The sequence below is a fragment of the Ursus maritimus genome (genome assembly GCF_017311325.1).
Source record: "Ursus maritimus isolate PB19 chromosome X unlocalized genomic scaffold, ASM1731132v1 scaffold_X1, whole genome shotgun sequence".
In the NCBI taxonomy this organism is placed as follows: Eukaryota; Metazoa; Chordata; class Mammalia; order Carnivora; family Ursidae; genus Ursus; species Ursus maritimus.
Window position 1 is genome coordinate 41,154,849 of NW_024423319.1, and position 18,013 is coordinate 41,172,861.

At 47.7% G+C, this 18,013-nt stretch overlaps 1 protein-coding gene across 1 annotated transcript; it reads left to right on the plus strand.

Annotated features, from left to right (window-relative positions):
- Nucleotides 1-1,212: 1,212 nt before the first annotated feature.
- Nucleotides 1,213-12,500, plus strand: RIPPLY1 (ripply transcriptional repressor 1). Its single transcript, XM_008697248.1, has 7 exons — nucleotides 1,213-1,355; nucleotides 2,236-2,308; nucleotides 2,903-2,970; nucleotides 3,535-3,723; nucleotides 7,801-7,876; nucleotides 11,813-12,010; nucleotides 12,450-12,500. The coding sequence occupies exons 1-7, from the start codon at nucleotides 1,213-1,215 to the stop codon at nucleotides 12,498-12,500; spliced, it is 798 nt and encodes a 265-aa protein (XP_008695470.1).
- Nucleotides 12,501-18,013: the final 5,513 nt, after the last annotated feature.

An 18,013-nucleotide genomic window follows, 5' to 3' on the forward strand; every position in this document is an offset into this window, starting at 1 on the left:
ACCCTAATGAATGTAGCTGGTTTCCTATTATTGGGCATTGAGGTTGTTTCAACTTTTGGACAATCACAAACCCGACCGGGATGAATACCCAAGAAGCTAAATCCATGCTGGGGCTGGACGCTGAGCTCCGGAGGAATATTTCGGGACTTCTTAAAGCACAAGGAGGCCCCCAGCCGTTGTAACTGGAAGGCTTTTTGGCAAAGGCCCAGAAGACTGGCTAAGGCCAAAGACTTCTGGAGCCGCTAGGCTTGCCCCCCTTCCCGGGGTCAGTACCCCTTTACCGGGCAACCCTGTCACAGAGTGTTCAGGCGGGCAGGGCCCCTTGAGGCCACCGGACCCACGCCCCGCACCCTCGTCTCACACGTGAGGGAACGGAGGCCCCTGGGCTGGGGATGATTCTTCAGCAGTTTAGCGCCCTGGCTCCTGGCCTGGGGGTGCTGAGCTCTGAGACTTGGAATCTGACCTCCAAGCCCTGAAACGCTGCCTGCACTCCTTTACCAGACCACTCGCCGCTGAGGCCCAAGGTGAGGTGCAGGCCCTTCTGCAAAGGAACCGACCCATAAAGCAGAGGGCGTGGAAGGAAGGCTTGAGGGTCGCCCCACAGGCAGCTGGACCTGCTCCACCCAGAACCTCCTATTTTCCTGACCCGGGTGGCATGCTTCATGGCAGTCACCCTCCAGTGGGCCCACTTGGCACATCTCTTGGGGGTTTTGAAATGAAAAAACGTGTGAGTCCCTCACTTGCCTGAGCCAGGTCAGCTGTCCCTTTTTGCTGGGAACTGGTTTTGCCAAAGGCCTGTCTCTCCAGCCCTCTGTGCCTGACAGTTCTCTGTGGTTTTGGGTGCTAATGAGCTTGCCTCCTTCCCCCCTCCAGCCTTGCTACTGCCTGGGGAATTTGCACAAATGGTGTGTGATTTGCCCCTTCTGTGTTTTCCTTTCTGACTTGGAGGTAAAGAAAACCCCTCACCCCCCACCGACTCTCTGTTTATTCAACTGGGAAAGCGTTCACACCCAGAGACCCAGTTCCCCCTCCCTGAGCTCCCTGTTCTAAATCCCCATCCCTCCTCCCAGGTCCCCCAGCCCTGCACTGCCCTGAATAATTTATGAGTCCAGGCAAGCCTTATAAAAGGGTCTCCCAGGAAAGGCCAAAGGAATGCAGGAGGTTCTGAGAAATGAGAGCCCCTACGGCCTGCCTGGCCTCGACCCCCTAAGGATGGACCCTTCTGTCCCCGCTGCTGCTGCCCCTGTCCCAGCACTGGCCCTAGCTCCAGCCTCTGTGCAGCCCCTCCGGGCGCTCCCTGGCCTAGTAAGTCCATCGCCACTTGTCTCTGGACAACAAGGAGGTGGCAGAGAAAGGTAAGTGGAACTGGGCCTCTGGTGACCCAAACTCCGGCTTAGTGGGGTTCTGGGAGCAGAAGGACAATGAAATGGCCGGGGTGCCCCTGCTCTCTGTGGAGGGGTACGGCAAGGCCTCACAGCCCGCAGAGACTGCCCCTTCCACATCTCAGGCTGGAGTGTCTCAACTGGCTTCTCACCTCACTCATCCCTCTTGGTGGCAGGAGGGGACCCAGGGACAGGGGGCATTGCCAAAGCTGAAAGCCGAGCAGCCAGGGCCTCATGGGCCAAGCCGCTCAGTCCACAGAGGAGCACAGGGGAGGCTGCCACAGAGCGTGGCTTCCATATGACCTAGGCTGAAGAGGGGGCAAACGAGACCAAAGTCCCAAGAAGCCTTTGACTGGGGGGCTGTCTTTTTCCTGACCACGCCTTAAGATTTCCATTTGCTTTTTTCCCCCGACCTCTGGAAGTCTAGTGGGGAAGCAGTGGGCCCAGGAATACTTCGGGGGCCCTTTCCCCAGTGCAGAAAGATGGTAGAACTCTCAGCTCTACTTCTTGGAGTAGGAGGTCGGGGGCCGGATATTTTCCACCCAACCCTCCTTTATTCCTCCAAACACGTAACACTCAACAAACACTGAGTGAAATACCTACTGTGTACCAGGCATTGCGCTGGGCGTTGGGGATTCAGACACGATCAAATGTAAATCTGTGTCTAAGAAGCTCAATGGCGAGTAAACAGATCATTACACAACAGCATGACAAGAGCCATCCTAACATTGTTGAAGCGGGGGGAGGGGCCCTGACCTGGGCTCAGGGGCCTCACGACAGGCTTCCTGGAGCCAAGTGTTTCGGAGGTTCCAATGTCCTTCCTCCACGGATTCATCTCACCTCTTTGTCCTAGAGACGCTTGTCTTTGGAGGCCCTGGCTGTCCTCTACAAGTGACCCGCCGAGGCAGGTGAGGAGACTGGTAGATTCGATGAGTTTGAGCCCCTGTGGCCCACAGTCATGTGCATAGGCAGCCGCATGCGTTCACGGTGGCCAGGCAGGTCCCTTTCCAGAGAACCCCTGCCCTTGGGCCAGGCCTGCAGATGTGGGAAAGCCTCCCCACTGCCTCGCTCAAGTTTGATTCCACAACAGCTGAGGGAGGAGGGCTGCCCTGGGGTTTCTGTGGCAATGGGAAAGATGGAGAGATCAGTGCCCAGGAGCGGGGAGGGAGCTAGCCTGTGGGAGAGCTGGTGCTAGAACTCTGGTCTCCTGGCACGCAACTCCAGTGCTCTCCCCCACTACCCCCATGGCCGAATCTTTGCACCTCAGTAGAACTCTGCCTTCTGGCCAGTCTCCAAACAGGTGTTAGAACAGGGTCAGGAAAGCAAACAACCCCCAGGACTCTGTGCACTTGTTTTACAACCAGAACCAGGTCAGAGCCCCTTGGGGGGGAGGCATGGGCTGTCCCCAGGGATGCCTAAGGTTTCTTCTAGATCGTCTTACGGGTGTTTGTGACCCCTGGTACAGAGGAGGCAGTTGTGTGGCCATGTACTTTGAGCCACATGCTAGCTCTTGCTTTGGACAGGCTACTGGTGGGCCAACAGGTGCCGAAGTCATGAAGCCTGACTCCGAGTTCCATCACCCTGTCAGGTAAGCCTGTGGCACCCAGCTCGGAACCTGACGTAGATCCATCAGCTCTTCAAAACCTCACAACAGTTCTGGGGAGCAGGGGGAGGCAGGCAGGGCCAGGATCACTCTTTCTTAGACCAGGAAACTAAAGCCCAGGGTGGTTAAGGGAGTTGACCAAGGCCACCTTCCTTGGAGGATCTATCAATGACCCCTAAGAATGAGCCCCTATGGACAGGGTCAGCAAAGGAAGCCTCAGTGGGACATGGAGGACACAGGGCTAGAAAATTCTGGGACAGAAGACTTCTGAAGTGGGGGTGCTGGTGGGATCAATGTCAGAGTTGACAGATGCTGGGGCGGGGGCTCCCCATGGCTCTAGGCCAACCAGATGTGACCTTCCCGCCTGGGGCCATTTTGTAACCGTCTAGAAGGTTCTGTTACAATGCTTGCTTCCTTCTTTTCCCTTTCACCTCATTACTGCGGTCAGGAGAAGGAATTTAGGGGTTGACTTCCTTCCTGGCCTTCCTTGCCTCTCTGCACGTATGAGACCTATCTAAGTCAGGGGCCATATTTCTTCTCTGTCCACAGGCTCTTCTGGCCCAAATCCTGCTCCTTTGACTACCTGTACAGCGATGGGGAGATTTTACTGCAGAACTTCCCTGTCCAGGCAACCATCAACCTGTATGAGGACTCAGACAGCGAAGAGGAGGAGGAGGAAGAAGAAAAGGACAAAGAAGAGGAGAAGAAAGAGGAGACAGATGGAAGGAGGCCAGAAGAGTGTGTGAGGGTCCCAGGGTCAGCGCCACACAGGGCCACACCTCATTTTCCTTCCACGCTCCTGACATGCCCAAACTGAACTGGTCAGAGTCTGACTGGGGTTCAGTGTGACTGGCAAGGCTTTAGAGCGTCACTGAGCCGGGAATCGCCCGATCAAGCTCTCTGGACTGCAAGTTGGGTCCTTGAGGCACCAGCTCACTGTGGCTATACTCAGCTGGCTTGTGAGCACAGGCCTCTGGCATCTCATTGTCTGGGTTGCTGTGGTGTAGACAGTGAGAGGGTCTGAGGAGCTCTAGGGGAAGACTTGCTTTCTGAAGCCCCCCAGAAGCAGATCAAGACAGAGCAGAGGGGACCAGTTACTATTTGGGGGTCTGTGTCTCCACAGCATTCCAGCTGGCCCCAGAGTCCTGTCTCCCCACAGAAAGCCTGATTTCTGGCTTCACCTCCCGGGACACCAACATCAGATCCAAGCACAGTGGCGGCACCTCTCTGAGGAGTCTTGCAGGAGAGGAAGGGGTCATCTAGGAAATCGGATTGCTTTGGGGACCTCCCTCCATTTTGCCTGTTATCCACTGGGGTCTGTGTGTTGGTATGAAATGAAGCAGGAGAAAAATAAACGAGATGGTGTGCCCTTTTCCTGGAACTGTGCTGATTTCTTAACTGAACTCTGCCCATGTTGTGAAGCCACAGGCAGAGGGTCAGAGACCAGCTCAAGGCCAATTCATCGCCCTACCCGAGGTCAGTTGACAGAGTCTACTCCATGGGGATACAGGGCCAGGCTTTCTCTGTCAACTTGTGAAATCAGTCAGGCTTGATTAAACTTCAAAGGCAGCTTAGGAAAGGAACAAAAAGGGCCCCAGAAATCAGCTTGAAAAATGAGAATATGGCTGGGGGAGAAGCCTCAGTTGAGCTTTGGAGAGGAGTGTATGCATGCAGGGAGGGGTTCGGGGGGGGGGGCATTGTACTAACTCCTGTCAACTTTATCTCTTCGATTCCCTTTGTATCCACCACAGCTGAGGTCCTCATGCCTATCCTGCCCCAATTACCCCAGCTAATGTTCTTGCCTCCAGCAGGTCCTTTTGCAATGTGCCCTCCTCATTGGTCAGAAGATCAGACCATATTGTGCCCCTGCCGAAAGCCCTACCATGACTCTTCATTGCCTCACCAACAATTGGACTTATCTTTCTTTTTTTCTTTTGATCACAGATCCTCTTGAGAATCTATGGCTTCTCTATTCATATATACACAAACGAAGTCCTTAATTTGATGTTCTAGGCTGTTTGATCATCTGGTTCTTGCCTGTCTCTTCAGACTCCCCTCGACAGTCGAGTCAAAGCCTGTCCTTGAATGTGCCATGCTTTCTAACACCGTTGTGGCTGTAAGCCTCTGTCTGGAATGCCCTACCACTTCTGTATGTCTGGTGAGCTCCCATTCAGCCCATACGACTAGCTCAGCCACCGTTCCTGTGAGAAGCCCCCCCAGACCTTCAAGTCCAGCTTGGGTGCCCCCTCCTCTACCATAGCATCTGCTTCTGTCCCCGTGCAGTGAGATGGCTGTGTCTGGTATCCCCATGTGACTTTATCACACAGCACGCTGCCTGGTACAAAGGACAGGCCCAGGAAATGTGGAAGGAAAAAGATTCTCAGGTCTTCTTAAAGAACAGCCTCTGTCCCTCCACTTGCTGGTCTTCCATATCTTGGCTTAGCTACAAACAGGACCGGGTAACATCATCTGATTCAGGACCAAAATGCTGGCCATTTCTCTCCTCCTTCAACGTGAGACGGGGCTGCTTCCATTCGGAGCCCTCCCGGGCAAGTGCCTGAGTTTGGACGCCCGCAGCGGACCACCAAACACACACTGGTGCCATCTATCGGTCAAAATTTAACCTCGTCCCTTCGTTGAGGCGCCAGTTGACCTTTGACCACGTGCATTCCTGTAGTCCGTTCTGTTTCTGCTTGTAACTTAGTAAAGTGGACTCTCCTGAGCGCGAGCGCGGGCTGCGTGACCTTGGGCAAGTTACTTATCCACTCAGAGCCCCAGTCTCCTCATCTGTCAGATGGGGAAACTAAGACTTCTTAGGGTTCTTGTGAGGATTCCATGAGAGAATACATGTAAAGTACTTAGAATAGCCTCTGGCACGTAGTGAAAGCACTCGGTAAATGGTAGTACTCATCGCAATTGTAGTTTTAGTGGTGGTTATTATTAGTTTTATAGCAGACATGAGCTTATCTGTAGAGTCGGCTAATGACTGATTTACTCAACTAATGACCGATTTATCCTGAGCCACCTGATTTCCCCGCCACCACTTGGTTTAGCAGTTGAAGAATCTTTGCGGTGTTTGGTAAAAACAAAAAACCAAACCAAAACAAAAAACCCAAAAACCAAAAACAGAGGTCAAATGTGGCTTCCTGGGCCTCTCTCCGCAGGTTTCTGGTCCCTTTTCCCTAGGACAGAGGCTTCAAAACGTCTTTTTTGGGCTATAGCAGGAACACCCTTCTTTAAAAAAAAAAGATTTTATTTATTTATTTATTTATTTATTTGAGAGAGAGAGAGAGCAGGGGCAGGGTGAGGGGCAGAGGGAGAAGCAGACTCTCCGCTGAGCAGGGAACTTGATGCCGGGCTTGATCTAGGGACCCCGGGATCATGACCTGAGCCAAAGGCAGCTGCTTAACCGACTGAGCCACCCAGGCACCCCAGGAACACCCCTCTTTTGAACTGAGTACAGCAGCGCAATAGACAAACCAAATGAAGATGGGATTGCTCTGGTGGAAGGCACAATGGCTGATGCAGAATTGCCATCCTGCCGTCCTCTCTCCTGTAAACTAACTCTCCATTCCTCTGTGAGACACCCAAGGGGATCCCTAGATTGTTGGGAAGACGGTTTGGAAACTGCTGTCCCAAGGGTTAAAACAAGATTGATTTGAAGTCGAATGGGGATTAGTATTTTAACATGTCCAGTGTTCCGTTTAAAAATCCTTGTTTTGGGTCCTAAGCTCCCAGCATTTCATAGCTCAAAAATTGCTCAAGCCCTTGTACCATAGGCTGTAGGCATTTAAAATCCTTGGAATCCCAATATCCTTGGTTTTAGAGTATTATATAGCATAGAATTACAAATCCCTAAATCCCCAGGGGCTTAAAGACCCTAAAACCCTCGGAGCAGTAATTCTTAACTCAGAATGAGCAACTCTCACTTTCCCTCCCCCTCTCCTCAGTGCGCATGCGCTATTGGTTAGTGGCAGACATTTTGTCTCCCTTTCCTCCCAGTCCCCTGCCCTGAAATGGCTTCCGATGCTCCTCCCCACACACGGTTGCTAAGTGATTGGAATTCACTGTTATGAGTAACCAGAACCCAGTGTGAGTTACTTTGTCATCGGTGTATCCGGTCCTTGCAGCAACTCCAGACTCAGGAGAGAGCTCTCGGTGCAAAACTCAAGAGTCTTTCCTCCAGCTCCACAACAGCTGGGCCATCCTCCTCGTGCCCCACACTTCCTCACCCCAGCACTAATGCCTCCGGTTTCCCCCACCCAAGAGCAACAGAGAGAAGGCACATCAGTTGAGTGGGAGGCTGCATCCGAGCCGTGCTTTGAAGGATGGGCTCAGGGAAAGACGGAGGGAGAACACTTTCCAGAAAGAGGCAGCAGTATAAATGCCTTCATTACACAAATACTCATTGAGCACTTACTCTGTGCCAGGCATTAATATTGTGATGATTAAGAGCAAGGGCTCTGGAGGCAGACGTACCCGTGTTCAGATCGCATATCTGCCGCATGCTGGCTCTACGCATAGGCCCACTCAGGTGTCAATGAGCTATCTGCTCTCTGCTTATTCTTCTGTTTCTAGGCGAGGAAGCCCCCTTCCCTACCCCAGTGGGTATCACCAACCCCCATCTCTCCCCTCTCCCCCTAACTGAACCTCTATGTTTATCTAGGGGGCACTTTGTCTCCTTTCTGCTTCAGGCCCCTGTTGTAAAATGGTTGCCAATCCTACTTCCAAACAAGGTGGTCAGGTGGCCTGAGTTCTCTGTTTGGATCTGTCAGGAGCCTGGTGTTGGGTCCTGTGTTTTTGGTTTATTCCTAGATGGGAAGGCTTGTTGCAACCCCCACGCAAAGCACAGAAACCCCGGTACAAAAACCTGACAAAGGGTGAGTACTCAGTAAGTGGTAGCCACAACACTTGCTACTCCCGTAACACCTATGATCGCCCAGGAAATAGGCACAGTTATTAGCCCATTTATGAATGAGAAAACTAAGTTAGCCAGGTCATCGTACCTGGGTTTGTGCCCTTGCGTGGAGGCTGAGCCTTGCTAGCTGGGGGAGGGGAGGGGGGGTAAACCCAAAACACAATAGGTGACACCAGGTCCCTGACAGGTCAGAATAGGGAACTCAGGCCACCCTCTTACACCAGCGTGCTAGGGAGGAAAGGAGACAAACTGCCCATTTGATAACCATGTGTGCGTGGTTGGGGGTCGGTGGGTTGGAGATCGTAACTCTGAGGCGGAAGAGGGAGCTTTCTCTATCCAGAGGGAACAGGCAACAGGGTGGCTAGGAGGATAAGAGTTACAACAGCAGATAATCATTGAATTCTTACTATGCTCTGGGCGCATGGCCAAGAACCTGACAGGGATGAACTCTTTTAATATAGCCGCCCTAAGAGAATGGTACAGTTAGGAAAACTGAGGCTTAGAGTGTTAAAAAAAAAAAAAAAACAACTTGCCCCAATCACACAGCTGGTAATCCACGGCGCCTTCTAAGTGTCAGGCACTTTACATGTATCGTCTCACTTAATCCTCACAACAATCCTGAATTGTAAGCACTAGTACAGATGAGAAAAGTGAGGTTCAGAAAGATTAAGAAACCTGCTCAAGGTCACACAAGTAATAAATGGCTGAGCCAGTTTTTGAGCGATTACAGCACGTGCCTCAGGTTACCCCAATGAGAAGCAGCAGGAGCGGGATTCAGGTCTGTCTCCTTCCAGAACCGCATGCTTTCAGGAGATGAAATCTACCGGCTTGGGGAAGGATTGAATCTGTGGGAGGGCAAGGAGAAACAAAGGTTCACTTCTGGCGGGAGGAAAGTGAGTCAGAGTTTAGGAATAATTCCAGGCCAGGAAAAACTGAGGGATGCTGAAAGTGTCACCAGGGTTGGGGCGTTTGGGGGCCCTCCTGCCAGGAGGCAGGTTCCCACAGAACCTGGACTTCTTCGGGCATAGGGCTACCAGGGGCCAGGGGCTGATGAGAGACTTCTGTTCCTGCCCCTCAGTGCTGTGTGGCCTCGGAGTGGAATGGGCCCCGGTTGGGCGCGCTTCCTTCTGGCCGACAAGTCTGGGCCCCAAGGGAGGAACCACCCATTGCCTAGGTGGTGTGCCAGGCACTGAGTCCCACACTGCACACACTTTATCCTGAACAAGGCTCACCAAACTCCAGCAGGGATAACAAAGTGACTCAGAGAAGTTAAGTGACAGCCAAGACATGGGGAAGCTGAGGGGAGAGCTCGGGTGGTGTGGATACAGAGTCCTGGCTCCTAACTACTAGGCTCCTCCTACCCTCTACTGATTCCCCCAGAGAAGTCCTGAAAGGCCCTTAAGGGCGTGCAGCTCGCCTGCTCTCCTGTGCCACACATGGAGAAGCATGTAAATTGCCATGCAAAGGCATGTCTACCCCACCACTGGGGACACCTGGGACCTAGAGCCAAGTGCAAATTAAAAGGGGATTGAGGGAAAGCCCAAGAACAAGCTGGAGCCAGGCTCTGGGTTCTTCCCAAAGCCTTCCAACCCTGGGAGAGAACAGCCAACTCCCACAAGGCCCCAACAAATTAACTGGGGTCTAGTAACAGCAGGAGATGCATTGCCCCCTAGTGGCCGAGCTCTAGACTGAGCCTGGACCTTTAGCACTAGGCGAGGGATTGGGAGGCCCATCCACCCAGAGGATTCTATGACCAGCCATTTAGCACCACCAGGTTATGGGGACAGGCTCTCGAGTCACGCTAGACCTGGGTTCAAGTCTTGGTTCTCCTCCTTGCTGGCTAAGTGATCATGGGCAAAATAGTACGTTAGTCTTTAAGCCTCAGTTTCTTCGTCTGTAAGATAAAGATAATAATACTAATTTCACAGGGTTAGTGTAAGAATTAAATGAGAGAATACATGTAAAGGACTTAGAGTACTTGGCGCATTATAGATGTGAGATACAATGATATATATAGCACTGTTCTTTTTAAAAAGATTTATGTATTTATTTGAGAGAGAGAGAGAGAGAAAGCTCACACCTAGGGGGAGGGGCAGAGGGAGAGGGAGAGAGAATCTCCAGCAGACTCCCCACTGAGTGTGGAGCTCAACGTGGGGCTCAACAGGGGACCTGACACAGGGCTCCATTTCACAACACTGAGATCATGACCTGAGCCAAAATCAAGAGTCACATGCTTAGCATACTGAGCCATCCAGGAGCCCCAGCACTGTTCATCTTTGACTCTTCTTGACTTCCCTAATGTGCTCTATTAGGTCCTGGATGCCCCACACCCACCATCTTGCCCCAAGGCAGGCACGGTCGACACACTCACCTGAAGCCTGTGGGCAAGACCTGAGCTGAGACACGTGTTTCCCTCCATATATACTTTCAAGAATCTTGGACTATACATTTTTGTACATCCTGTGAATGTTAATAAGCTTGATTTCCACAGGCTCTTTCCGTGTTTCAGAGCAGCTTTTCATCCATGATTTCATTCGATCTCATAATACTCCCCGTGATGTATTCCCATTTTTCTTTTTTTAATTTAAATTCAATGAATTAACATAGAGTGTATTATTAGTTTCAGAGATAGAGTTTAGTGATTCATCAGTTGCATATAACACCCACTGCTCATACCAACAAGTGCCCTCCTTAATGCCCCTTGCCCAGTTACCCCATCTCCCCACCCACCGCCCCTCCAACTACCTTCACTTTGTTTCCTACAATTAAATCTCCTTCTTACACTGCTGGTGGGAATGCAAGCTGGTGCAGCCACTCTGGAAAACAGTATGAAAGTTCCTCAAAAAGTTAAAAACAGAGCTACCCTACGACCCAGCAATTGCACTACTAGGTATTTACCTGAAGGATATAAACATAGTGATCCAAAGAGGTGTCTGTACCCCAATGTTTATAGCATCAATGTCCACAATAGCCAAACTATGGAGAGAGCCCAGATGTCCATCGACAGATAAATGGATAAAGAAGGTATATACATACAATGGAATATTACTCAGCCATCAAAAATGAAATCTTACCATTTGTGATGACATGGATGGAACTAGAGGATATTATGCTAAGCGAAATAAATCAATCAGAGAAAGACAATCATCACATGATTTCACTCATATGTGGAATTTAAGATGCAAAACAGAGGATCATGGGGCGCCTGGGTGGCTCAGTTGTTAAGCGTCTGCCTTCGGCTCAGGGCGTGATCCTGGCGTTCTGGGATCGAGCCCCACATCAGGCTCCTCCGCTATGAGCCTGCTTCTTCCTCTCCCACTCCGCCTGCTTGTGTTCCCTCTCTAGCTGCCTGTCTCTCTCTCTGTCAAATAAATAAATAAAATCTTTAAAAAAACAAAAACAAAAACAGAGGATCATAGGGGAAGGGAGGGAAAAATAAAATAAGATGAAATCAGAGAGGGAGATATATTCCCGTTTTTCAATGATGGGACAAGAAGTGACTTGTTCAGAACAGGAGTAAAGATTGGACCCCAGAATCTCGTGTTGAGTCTGGTGCTTTTCCACCAACCCTTGCAACCGCCCAGGGCCCTGAGCTCTGGCTAAACATGAAGCATCAATAACCCAGGACATGGCTTATTGTTTGAAGGCCACATCGTTGCACTCTGACAACAAATTTCTTGCTTCTACTGTGGCCAAGTTGTATCCCCAGTAAACTTTCAGACTATGACTCTTCTCCTAAAAGAAATAGCAGTAAATTCTCAAGACTGGTGGCCCGAGACTGACACATCTCCAACACATGCCAAGAATACAACGAAATGTTAGATGACAGGTTTGAGGAGAGGTGAACGTTATCTCCCCCGCCAAGCTGTGCGCCCTGCTGAGAAATTAACTTTTGCCCTGTCCTCACAGCTTGCTTTAGCCATTCATCTCCTGTTGGACACAACCATCAGGGGGGCTCAAAAGGGCAACTCTGTCCTTAGTCAGTATGAGGACTGGGAAGTGTTGATGTGTGCCATGAGCGTGGGTGCTGAGGGCAGTACTTATTTGCAGGTGCTGAGGGAAGCAGCATGTGACGTGATTGTGGGGGAAGAGGACGCAGGCTCAACCGTCAGTACCAGAAGTTGGCCTGCTATCGTTCTGACACATTGGCAACAGCACAAGTACCACTGTGATAACAAATCATCGTGTGCGAGACCCCCTCCTTATCCTCTGTGTGACCCTGAAGCCCTGGGAAGCTTGGTTCTGCTGAGAGGAGAATCTCGTTACTTCCCCCCTGGAACACTGGATCTCTGGATGGCACTGAATTTCTCTTTCTGCTGTCACTTGCCCCTCATGCTCTCATCACCATGGCAACCCAAGAGAGGGAGCCAGCATTGAAATCCCTTCCCCAATAGACATATGTGCAACAGCAAATGTACTCTCACTCTCTCTCACATTAGGAAAAGGAAACATTTTTAACCCTCTCTCCACGCTTCAGCCTTGGTCCATGGTGGAGAGCAAATACTCTTACCCACAATTGCGGGTGCCCGATATACCTTTTTCTTAGATTGTCCTGCGTCGGAGCTACTCATCTGATTGGTCTGTGATGAATCATTAGGGCCACATCTCACCAGTGAGCAAGGTCATCAAGGTGAAAAGTGATATACATCTCTGACTATATAGTCCGTCCCCCTGCTCTGGATTTTTAGGTCAGGCCAATTTGTTCTGAAGACCTTAGCTTCTCAGATTCCAAGGGGAAGGAGTAGAATAAGCTGCTTTTTCCAATCCATTTTTTTTAAAACCAGAGAACCCTGCAATAGAAAGAGAGAAAGAGGAGAAGAGGGGTTACCAGCCATATGCCGAATCCTCAAATCAAGCTTTTATTAGTAAATGACATTTTCCTGCTGTTCTGCTAATTGTTCCTTGTGCTATAGCGGTCTGAGAGGAAAGCTTTGAGAAGAACAGTGAGCGGTAGGATTCCGGCATGAAAACTCCTCCTTGAGCCCTCAGCACCTAGGAGGGTTAGCCCAGGGTTGGTCTTGTCCCAGCCTGTGTCTACACCGGGCAGAAAGGGTGCACTTGTTAAATCTCCACACCTTCCACTGATCTCCGATTACCCGGTGAACACATGCAATTTAAATTCAAATCTCATATTGAGCTTCTAGTTGTGTGTGGCTCTCTCATGGCGATTCAGAAATGCCCTGATTATATAGCGAAATTGTTAGCCTGGGAGCAGGGGCTTTGGCTTGGGCTGAGAGTGAAAATAGCCCCTGCTCAAACAGATCCATGCGAACTTAATTATCAAAACAATTCTGGAAAACTGATGGGCAATTTCCACAGGTAAGAAAAGTTTCAAATAAAAAATCCATTCTTTGTAAACTTAGGAGATTTTATTCGTGGCTATTCAATATTTTCTGAGGTGGGGGCAGTTTTGTGGGAAGGAAAGAGTGCCAGAATCAGCCGACTTGACTCAGGTACTTGGTCAGGTCCTGTCATTTATTATCTGTCGTATCTTGGACAATTGACTTAGTTTCCTCATCTCTAATATGAGGACAGCGTTTGGCCTATCAACACCACAGCTTTGTTGGAAATGAGGTTTGAGTGGATGGTTATATGATGAAACTACTCTGAAAATTGTAAAATATTATATACAGTTGTATTTTAATAAGCACTGTGAAAGAAACTTCAGTGTAATAGTCTGCCTTTCAAACATAGACACAAGCCCCAGAAATTTCTGGGAGAAAAACCCTCGGTGATCTGGCATAAAGGACATTCAGGAAAATTACTAGAGAAGCTAAAGCTTGTGGCTTTATTCCTAGAGGCTGCTGAAATATTTCCGTTTTTCTGTCTGCTCAACCTTTCCTGGATACTGTTTCCTACTCAAGTTAGGGAAGCTGTCAAAGAGGCTCCATATTGTACAAAACTGTAAATATGGAAGCAGTAGCTTTGCTTGAATTGCTGGAAGTGGTGCCCTGATTGTTACCCTTGGAAATGGCTTACAGATTCTTCAGTTTATGCTATTTCTCCCAAGGTAGGCTGCCTGCACACTTGAGTAAAATGAACATATGCCACTCTGAACGGACTCAGTATGTCAGGAAAACAGATTTTTTTTTTCTAGAAGCCACTTTATGGATTCATACTATTTAAATTCCAAAAAAATACTGGCAATTAAAAAAAAGATTCTCTAAAATGGTAGAAAAACCTACAAATAATCCAGAAAAGAATTACCATAGGCACAAGAACAACACCAAAAATGGTAGGAGAAATCCCAACTGACCAAAACATTTGCTGAAACAAAAAGTAAAATGAAGGCAGAGTCATGGGAATACAAATGAAATTGCTGAAAGTAAGAAAGTTTCTTCTTACTTTTAGAAAAGGCAAGAGTAGAGATACTAGTCTTGATGTAATGTGTTATACACTTCTGTGTACCTATCCCCTCCTCGACATATATAAAACCATAAACCACTCCATGCAGAGTTACTTGAAAGGAAACTCTCTTACTACTGAATAGAAAATAAGAACTATAAATGTAGGTGTTGACAAATCTTCCTTATTTATTTTTGCAGATGCAATTACATTGTGGTTGGGGACACGGCAACTGAAGACATATAGAAGAGGCTATGATTTAAAAGAAATAGGCAGAGGATGAAAGAATTAGCCATATCAAAAGTGCTTACAGAAACTAGTATCCAAAAGTGCAAATCTGGGGTTGCAGTAGGGTGGTAACATTAGATGTGATTTTACTTCATGTTCTTTTTCCAAATGCTCCTTTAAAAGCTTACACCGCTGTGAGATTGCTAAGGGTTAAGGCAGCCATAAAAAAAGAAGGATTAGCTTCAAAAGAGCAACAATAAAACTGACAGCTTAATGGAAACTATAGAAGCCACAGACAATGTGACGATATTGTCAAACAGCTGGAAACTTCTTAAAAATGAAAAAGCAATATAAAATTTGATGTCCAGTGAAAAGACCTTTCGAAAGTGAAAGTGAACACACCCACGCAAATATGTCCAACTGATTCTTTACAAAAGTGCAAAAGCAATTTGATGAGGAAAGAGCCTTTTCAAAAACTGGTGCCGGAACAATTGGACATGCAGAGGCAAAAAATGAACCTCAGCCTAAACCCTCACCTTACGCAGAAATTGACTCAAAATGGATAACAGACAAATGCAAAACACAAAATTCTAAGATGTCTAGAGAAAATCATAGAAGTAAATTTGGGGGGATCTACAAGTAGTCAAAGAATTCTTAAACTTGACACCAGAATCACCATAGTATAAAGGAAATATTGATAAATTGGACCTCATCAAAATCCTGTGAATTACATAAAGACAAGCTGCATACTGGGAAAAAACGTTTGCAAACCACATGGCCGACAAAAATCTCGTGTCTAGAATAGAAAAAGAACTCTCAACACTCAACAGTGAAAAAACCAACCAATCCAATTAGAAAATGGGCAAAAGACATGAGGAGACATTTCAGTGGAGAGGATATACACATGGCAAATAAACACATGAAAAGATGTTCAACATCGGGACCTATATTAGCGGGCTACAGCTGCCATAACAAAATACTACAAACTGGCTTCAACGACAGAGATTTATTTCCTTACAGTTGTGAAGGCTAAAAGTCCAAGATCAAAATGTAGGCATGGCTGGGGTTTTTTTGAGGCCTCTTTTCTTGGCTTGCTGCTGGCTGCTCTCCTGCAGCCTCTTTCCGTAGACGTCCCTCTAGGCACACGTGCCCCTGGTGTCTCCTTTTCTTCTTATGACACCAGTCATATTGGATTAAGTTCCCACCCTAACAGCCTCATTTTAATTAAATCCCCTCTTTAAAGAACTTTTCTCCAAATACCCTTACATTCTGAGGTCCTGGGGGTTAGGGCTTCAACAAATTTGGTGGGGGTGGGGCACGATTCAGGCCATAACATTAACCATCATGGAAATGCAAATTAAAACCACAATGAGGGGGCCCCTGGGTGGCTCAGTTGGTTAAGGGGCTGCCTTCGGCTCAGGTCATGATCTCAGGGTCCTGGGATTGAGCCCCTCTTCGGGCTCCCCAGTGGGGAGCTTGCTTCTCCCTCTCCCTCTGCTACTCCCCCTGCTTGCGCTTTCTCGCTCTCTCTCTGTAAAATAAATAAATAAATAATAAATAAAGCCACGATGAGCTATCACTACGTGCCTATCAGATTGGCTAAAGTAAAAACTAGTGACAACACCAAACGCTAGAGACGATGCTGAGGAACTAAGTCACTTATACATTGCCGGTGGGAATGTAAAATGGTACAGCCACTCCGTGAAATGACAACTGCACTTTTTCACAAAACTAAGCACAGACGTGCCACACTGGATACAAGTCAAATGACAATGAACAAGTGAATGGATATACAAATTGTGGAATATTCATACTAATGGAAACCTAGCAATTGCCCTCTTGGTAATTTATCCCAAATAAATGAAAATTGATGTTCACACACACACTTGCACATGAATGTTCATAGCAGCTTCATTCATAACATCCCCAAGCTGGAAGCAATCCACATGGACCTCAGTGGGTGAATGGTTAAACAAGCTGGGGCACATCCATACGGTGGACTACTATTCATGAATAAAAGGGAACTAACTGTTGATAGACATAACAACCTGGATGACTCTCCAGGGAATTGTGATGACTGAAAAAAGCCCATCCCCAGAGGCCACATTCTGTATGGTTCCATTTATATAATGTTTGAAAGGATAAAATTTGAGAACAGGAGACTGGATCAGTGGTTTCTAGGAGCTGGGGCAGGCAGCAGGGAGATGGACGTCGCTGTAACAGGGTAGCACCAGAGTGCCTTGTGATATAGAACTGCTCTGTATTTGGATGGGGCAGTGGTCACAAGAATCTTTACAAGTGATAAAATTGCGCAGAATGAAATACACACACACACATGAATACAATTAAATGAGAACTCTCAGTAAGGTCCAGTGTATTGAATCAATGTCAACTTCCTCATTGTGATATTGTATCATATCTACGCAGGGTGTATGTACTATATATATGCAAGGTGTTACCGTTGGGGGAGCTGGGTAAAAGGTGTATGGGATCTTTCTATATTATTTCTTACAACTGCGTGTGAACCTAAATGATCTCATAATAAAAGATTTCGAAGAAGAAGGTGAAGTAAAGATATTTTCAGACAAAAACTGAGAAAATCTGTCACCAGCAGATTCATACTAAAAGCAATATCAAATACCAGTGATCAAGATGGCAGCTTAGAGATGCAAGAAGTGATAAAGAACAATAAAAATAGTAAATCTGCTGGTATATCTTAAGTAAACATTGTATAAATCAACAATAATCATGATGTCATCTACCTCTTCGGGCCATGGCGCTGTGCAGCCCAACGCCTGTGATGACTGCTATGTCTCAACTGGACAAAGCTCCACCTCATGAGCCCATAACAGCTAGTAAGAACATGAAAAGATGCTCAACATCATTAGATGTTAGGAAAATACAGATTAAAACTGCAATGGGATACCACTTCACATCCACTAGAGTGGCCACAACAAGATAGACAACAAGTGTTGGCAAGCATATGGAGAAATTGGACACCTCACACATTGCTGGTGGAAATGTAAAATGGAACACCCACTTGGGAAAATAATTTGGCAGTTCCTCAAAATGTCACACATAGTGTTAGCATATGACCCAACAATTCCACTTCTAGGTACCTACTTAAGAGAAATGAAAGCAAACGACCGCACGAAACTTGTACCACGAATGTTCAGAGCAACATTACTGATAATAGCCAAAGGGTGGAAATGATCCAAATGTACGCTGACTGTTGAATAGATACACATTTTGTTATATATCCACACAGTGGATACTACTCGATGAAAAGGAATTAACTGCTGAGAGTTGGCTAACACAAGAATGAATCTCAAAAGCATTATAAGTGAAAGTAGCCAGATGCTAAAGGGCAAGTATTACATGATTCTATGTATACGAAATGGCCAGAAAAGACAAATTGATAGAGATAGACAGATTACTTGTTACCTGGGCTGGCAGTGGGAATGAAGTAATATTAAGAACTCTCTTTTCTAGGCGATGAAAATGTTCTAAAACTAGATTGTGATGATGCATGTACAA

Excerpts from the sequence above, each read along its gene's own strand:
- RIPPLY1 (XM_008697248.1), top strand. The coding sequence starts at position 1,213 with ATGGACCCTTCTGTCCCCGCTGCTGCTGCCCCTGTCCCAGCACTGGCC. Across the intron at positions 2,971-3,534 it reads GAGTTCCATCACCCTGTCAG|GCTCTTCTGGCCCAAATCCT; the intron begins GTAAGCCTGTGG and ends CTCTGTCCACAG. Across the intron at positions 12,011-12,449 it reads AAGAGGACGCAGGCTCAACC|ATTGTCCTGCGTCGGAGCTA; the intron begins GTCAGTACCAGA and ends CCTTTTTCTTAG.